Raw genomic sequence first — 6,644 nt, forward strand, 5'->3', positions numbered from 1 at the left:
GGAATGGCGGAGATGGACAGCAAACTGTTGAATCTGTGGGAGGCAAGGACTAGCATCCAAAAGCGCTGGAAAAGACATAAATACAATCGTAATTTAAGAAAGAAGGTAGCTGCATTAGACAAGGAGATAGAGCTCCATGCAAGTCGGCTGACCCGACAACAGTGGGAAGCCACGTGTTACTTGATGAATAGAGAAATGAAGAAGTCAAAGACTTGGAAGATTCTCCGAAGTCTCGTAGACCCGCAAAGTACAAAGACTGCACAGAGGCATAAGCTGCAACATGTAATACATAGCTATGGAGGAACAGAGGAAGAGCTCTTCCACGAGCTACGAAAAAAGTACTTCGCAGACGCAACAAAAGAACCACTTTCCGGTTACAAGGGGCAGGACAACCTTATACTCGATGCTGATATAATGGAGGCTGATGTTAGATTTGAGCTCGCTCGACTGAACGCGAGGTCTGCTCCGGGACCTGATAAAATAACTAATAAGACGCTCAGAAACTTGGACGACGAATCCATTAAGGCGCTCACTGAGTACATGAATAAGTGTTGGGAGAGTAGGACTATTCCACGTCAATGGAAGACTGCTCAGGTCATTATGATTCCGAAGCCGGGAAAGAAAGCGCAGTTGGATAACCTTAGATCAATTTCACTGACTTCATGTATAGGCAAACTCATGGAGCACGTCATCCTTACGCGTCTCACTACCTACATGGAGAAGAACGGACTCTTCCTACATACCATGATCGGTTTCAGACCTAAACTATCAACCCAAGACATCATGTTACAGATTAAGCATCAAATACTCGACGTGGGAACCAGATCTTTAGGCTCTAAGGCTATACTTGGCCTCGATCTCACTAAGGCCTTCAATACCATCACACACAGAGCCATATTAGAGAATCTTGAGGGACTGGGGATAGGACAGCGCACCTACGCATATGTGAGAGACTTCCTATCCGACCGCACTGCAAGAATCGCGGTAGGAAAGGCAAGGTCTGGAGAGATTGAATTGGGCAGTAGGGGGACGCCACATGGTTCGGTGCTGTCTCCCCTGTTATTTAATGTGGCGATGATTGGCCTACCCACAAAACTTGACCAGATTGAGGGCCTCAGATATAGCATATACGCAGACGACATCACCCTCTGGGTGACCGGTGGGAGTGACGGCGACATTGAAAACATATTACAAGAAGCTGTTGACACTGTAGAGAGATATGTAGAAGGTAAGGGGCTAAAATGTTCTCCCGAAGAGTCGGAATCGCTCATTTATAGGCCCACATGTAGGGGACGCAAAAGCATACAGGAAAGGCCAGACATCACGATTTTTTCAGGGAGAAGTAAAATACCCATGGAAGCGAACCTACGAGTTCTCGGCCTCCGTATATCTGAGAATGGGCACAATGGAGAAACTATTAGGGTATTAGAGAACAGCGTCCACCAAACAAGCAGGCTGATCGAGGGAATAGCCAACAAAAACTATGGTATGAAGGAACACAACTTAGATCGTTTAGTCCAGGCTTTTGTAGTCAGCCGCATCGTGTACGTTGCCTTATATCTTAAACTACACGCAGTTGAACAGAGCAAAATTGATTGCATCATTAGGAAAACATATAAACAAGCAATAGGTATACCGTTAAATGCGTCGAATGGCAAGTTCTTGACTCTAGGGCTACATAACACGCTCGCAAAGCTAATAGAGGCCCACACGATGGCACAGTATGATCGGTTAACCCAGAGCCCTACGGGCAGGCATATTTTGGACGCAATTGGCGTCACGTACAATGTGCAACATGGGGTAAAAAAGGGCATTCCGCGGAGGCAAGGGGGCATATCGTGATGCCTCTATTACCTAGAAATATGCATCCTGAGCATCACCGCGCTAGAAGGATAGAAAGGGCGAAAAGCCTACATAAAAAGTTCGGCAACGCCCGGGACGGGGTCTATGTGGATGCAGCAGAACACGAGAATGGCCGAAGCATGGTAATCGTAGCTACAAATATTCAAAGGGATTTCAACGTCAGTGGCAGTGTACGTACAGATAGGGCAGAAGTGGTGGAGGAGGCGGCTATAGCACTAGCAATAGCCTCCACAAAAGCCGAAGTCATGATCAGCGACTCCAAAACCGCTGTTAAAAATTATGCCAAGGAAAGGATCTCACCGGAAGCGCTAAGAATTCTGGCAAACTTTTGCGACGAGCGGGTAGTTCATATTGTATGGGCACGTGCTCACTCCTCCCTCCCGGGAAATGAAATCGTGCATGACCTGAATCGAGAACTGGCCGGCCGAACAGGCGCAGCGCGAAGTCTGGGGGTGGAGAGGGACCGCATGATTAGTTATGAAGAGATCATAAAACACTACAGGCTAGGAAGGGTCCGATTCCCCCCGGCACATACCTCACTCAACAAGCAGCAGGAGAGAGCATGGCGCCTCTTACAAACCAACACGTTCCCGAACCCGGTAACTTTTCACTACATCTACCCAGAGATGTACTCAGATTTGTGTAAGTTCTGCAATCAAAGGGCGGATCTCAATCATATAGTGTGGGCTTGCCCCGCAGTGACAGGGCAATATAAAAAATACAGCAATGGAGAGCTGTGAGAGACCACACTGCTAAGCGCAGACCCAGAAGTGCAACTCGACGTCCTTCGGCAAGCCGAGGATGCCGCCAGAGCTCAAGGACTCATGGCTGCCACCTAGGGAAAGAAGACAATTCTTCCACATCTTGCCGTTTTTTTCTTTATAAAGTTATTTCCTCCTCCTCCTTCAAAACACCGTTTATTGATGAAAAAAACCAACGAAAGACGCCAGATGTTTTCTAAAAGCAAAACGAAACGACGCCAGATGTTTCTAAAGTAAAACAAAAAGAAGACGCCAGCTGCTTAACGAAAGACGCCAGGTGTTTTCTAAAGCAATGGTTTTATAATCAAAACCATATAGGTACAGGTTTGTAGTTGCCGATGCTCCTTGCCCTCGGTGTGTGCTCGTATGGTATATTGAGCACTATCTGACAGGAAAAGGTTGCTACGTTATGCTCGCTGGGCGTAACCTCCTTGGTTTTAGAAAGGTTTAGCGAGCGTTGGGCCACAGTGCCATGAATACAGTGCACTATAGTATATACCATGATCTCGAGGTGGTTAAAGGTGGGAAGTAGACCCGAAGCGCAAGCCGTAAGAAAGTGAGCGTGTGCCACCTCTCGTTTAGTCCTTGGAATGTCCGCTGGATGGTGGTGCTTCTATATGGGAAATATATGATGAAAAGATGCGAGATGGTGGTACTTGGAGTGCTGAATAGGTGGACGAATGGACACACAGACAGATGCATGGATGGACGCATGAACGGCCGCAGGGGTGGATGCATGGACGAACGGACGCACGCACGGACGGGCGGATGGACGCATGGATGGTCACACAGACGGACGCATGGACGGACGGAAGCAAGAATGAATGGACGGACATATGCTTCGCCCCACTCTCCATCATTCACTACGTGGATATGCTGCCATTTTTTTTGCGACGACACGGCTAAGCGTATACGTTTCTAATGCGCTCTAGTCACGGTGCATGTCTTTTCCCATGTGGAAAAGTCGCGAAACGACTTTTAGAAGCTTTAGTTCAAGCCATGCCAGTTGTTCCAACCCCTACGAAAATGACAAAGGACATCACGGGTAAATGAAAAAAAAAAGTGCGTTGCATTACATGATTTGTGTCTCTATCTTAATTATGCGTATGTATATGCGTCTGATGTGAGCTGCTACACTAAATAGTGCCTCACCAACAAGAATATAAGTATAACACAAGAAAATACAAGTCTGCATGTGTTTACTTAAAACATCAATGCCACCAGTGAGTCTCCCCTAGCTCTTACTAGCTGTCTCAGTACAACTGAGGTCAGGTGTTAGGAAAAGCAAAAAAAAAATGAGGCAGTTGCAGGTGGTAGCGGCACTAGTATTTTTTGACTGGGGCCACGCCAAGTGAGTTCTTCCAAGAGGGCAGGAAAGTGGGAAACTCATGCTTTCTGTTTTGATTATGCTGTCTCTTGGAGAGCATAAGGGGTGGGGGAGCGAACATGGCTCTAGCTGGAGTACCTGTATATGCTACGTTTAGGCAGCAGAGTAACGCATTTGTTTACAACGTCGCTAACTACCATGCACTGTGGAGAATCTGGTGCACAGGCCGCTCCGCCGAAAGCGGTTGCCGTCTACCTGAAATTTATCAAGTGACCGTCCTGCCCTCTCTAGCTCATTAGCTACGTACTGGAGCTTTGATTTGCTTTGGATTTATGTCTTTAATCTTCTACCACAGAGTATTTGGGGTGGATTCAGCACCAATTTCGAAAAAAAAATGCAGTGAAATAATCAATGCTGTAGACCATAGAGTTACATACAATAATACCTAGAGAGGAATCTGGCACTGCGATCGTGCACCCCCATGGGAATTATGGGAAGTACAGGCTTCAGATTGGATAGGGTTGGCTAGTGAACTGTCTACAGACCTCTTGCTACAGCTTTAGTTTCATTCTTTGTGGAACGCGGGTAGTGGGATGCAGAAAAACAGGTTGAAGCAGTACCTTTGTTGCTCGAAGAAACTGACGACCACTAGATCTCCTGATTTGACGCTACGTTGCAGCTTTGCGAGTCGTATTTGACAGTTTAAACGAAGCGTCGTCCACTCACCGCTGCGCCTAGATGTAGCGTCTCATGCCAGTACAGGAAGAGGAGGAGGAGAAAAACTTCATTCATCCCAAGAGGGATAGGCGCGGTGGTGGAGTGTCAGAGGAGCCTACCCAGCGTAGGCCTCCGCTAATTGCCTCGCATTCATGTTTTCTGGAGCGCGTCTTTCCTAAACTCCTTTTAAATCGACTTCAAAGGAATTACGACTAAGTAGACGCACCGTTACGTTCCGCTGACTCGACTTCACTACAAAACCAGAGATGCGTTGGGGGCAGACCACCGGGACTGATGCATCTATAGCGTCGCAGAAGACGAAACAATAAGTGTTTCTCCCTTAATACTGTACTGTTATTTGCATAAATATATAATGCGTACTTTTGAGAAAAAAAACAAGCACGTTTCTTTTCAAGTGTTGAAAAACATAATTCATGAAATCTTTATGTCAAATCTGCAATGCAATGGCAGAGCGATGCGTACCCTGGTGGTTAAATTTGTCCATGTTTCAATTCTACGCCATGGTCACAAAACCTTTTTGCAATAAAGCTTGCGTACAAAAGAATGTAGCAAGTTTCAATTTAATATCCTTTCATAATTTTGTTTCACGCTCGCAAAAGAGGCGTCGCGAATCTCAAGAACGTGATCCATCCGAAGCAGATCCGAAGCCTGTATTTACCGTAATTACCATGTGGGTACAAGCACCGCTGAAGGAGCCCGCGTAGACACTAGCGCCAGATTACACTGTAGGTCTTATTGTATGCAACTCTATGCTGTAGGCTTAGTGGGGCGCTCCTCAAATCTGGGAGGACCTACATTTTGTGATTGTGAGTGGTTGCTTATCTTCCATAGCTCACGCCACTTAACCATGCAGTATATAGGGCCGGTTTACATGTTATTCGGCACCACGCTACGCCTTTGCTCTTTACGTTACCGAACAGAGTGCTTACCGAACAGAGAATGTGCTTTTGTACTCTGGTGGCACAGTCTCGAGAGCAGGTGTTTGTTCTTTTTTTCACCGGTCGTTGACACGCCTGGCGTGTCTACAGGTGATCGGCGACATGCTTTGTCGATCGGCGACAGGCTTAAGCAAATCGCCTGCAAAAACAGAGTGCGGCTTTTCCGCGCAACTATGGTTGCTAACCAGGCAAAAAGCCAGGACCATGCGCTACTCTGCTCCCGTAGGGAGCATATACAGTGCCTCTAGCTCCAGCACTGGGCTAGCGACGGCCCCTGGTGACAGGACGCAGAGACGTGCTCAGGCGTCTCTCTTCTGTGCACCTATCCAACGAAAGCTCCTGGGGCACCACACTGATCTTCTCTGGGCAGTTCTAATACGCGTCACCTTCCCCCCCCCCCCACCCAAACATGCAATGCCTGAGCCACTTTGGAAACTCCAATGATGGGTGCCCATCACGACTCACTTTACAAGACCGTCGTCGGTGCTCGATGCTCGTCGAGACTTGCCATCACGCGACTTGCTCCTCTTCCGGCTCTTGCTCCCTGATAGCCCCTGTGAATTCGCGCGGGTCGTGGTTGTTTCGCCATCAGTTTTGTTCGCGGCGTCCATGGCTTAGGTGTAAAACCGTCGTAACCACTCGGAGTACTGTGCAAAAGAATGTCGCTGGCGATGGCAGTGTGGTACGGACCCGCTGTGGGCGATGACGAAGAAGATTATGACGGAGGTTCTACAGTTATCGTCCATATGATACTATATGTTCTCTTGGCCAATCCCCCTGAGTGGGTATGAGCCATGGATTAGAGGATACAAACAAACAAACAAACAAACAAACAAACAAGGTTCAACATGGTTTAATTCATCTGCCAAATTTAAAAACTACGAATTATTGAACAATTCTCTCGAATGGGTATGTGCTATATTGTTTTGAAGCTGAAACAAACAAAGGTGAGGACTCTAGAAAAAATGACTTCAACAATCCTCTCAAGTGTAGTGGATGATCATCACAAGGATGGAA

General features: G+C 47.2%; 1 protein-coding gene across 1 annotated transcript in view; it reads right to left on the reverse strand.

Annotated features, from left to right (window-relative positions):
- LOC119172856 (cholinesterase) overlaps window positions 1–6,238 on the reverse strand; it is a 30,267-nt gene extending 24,029 nt beyond the window's left edge. The window contains exon 1 of the mRNA XM_075893171.1: window positions 6,093–6,238. Within this exon, the coding sequence (XP_075749286.1) occupies window positions 6,093–6,238 (146 nt within the window). The remainder of the gene's footprint in view (window positions 1–6,092) is intronic.
- Window positions 6,239–6,644: the final 406 nt, after the last annotated feature.

The sequence above is a fragment of the Rhipicephalus microplus genome, chromosome 4, assembly GCF_043290135.1.
Source record: "Rhipicephalus microplus isolate Deutch F79 chromosome 4, USDA_Rmic, whole genome shotgun sequence".
Lineage (NCBI taxonomy): Eukaryota > Metazoa > Arthropoda > Arachnida > Ixodida > Ixodidae > Rhipicephalus > Rhipicephalus microplus.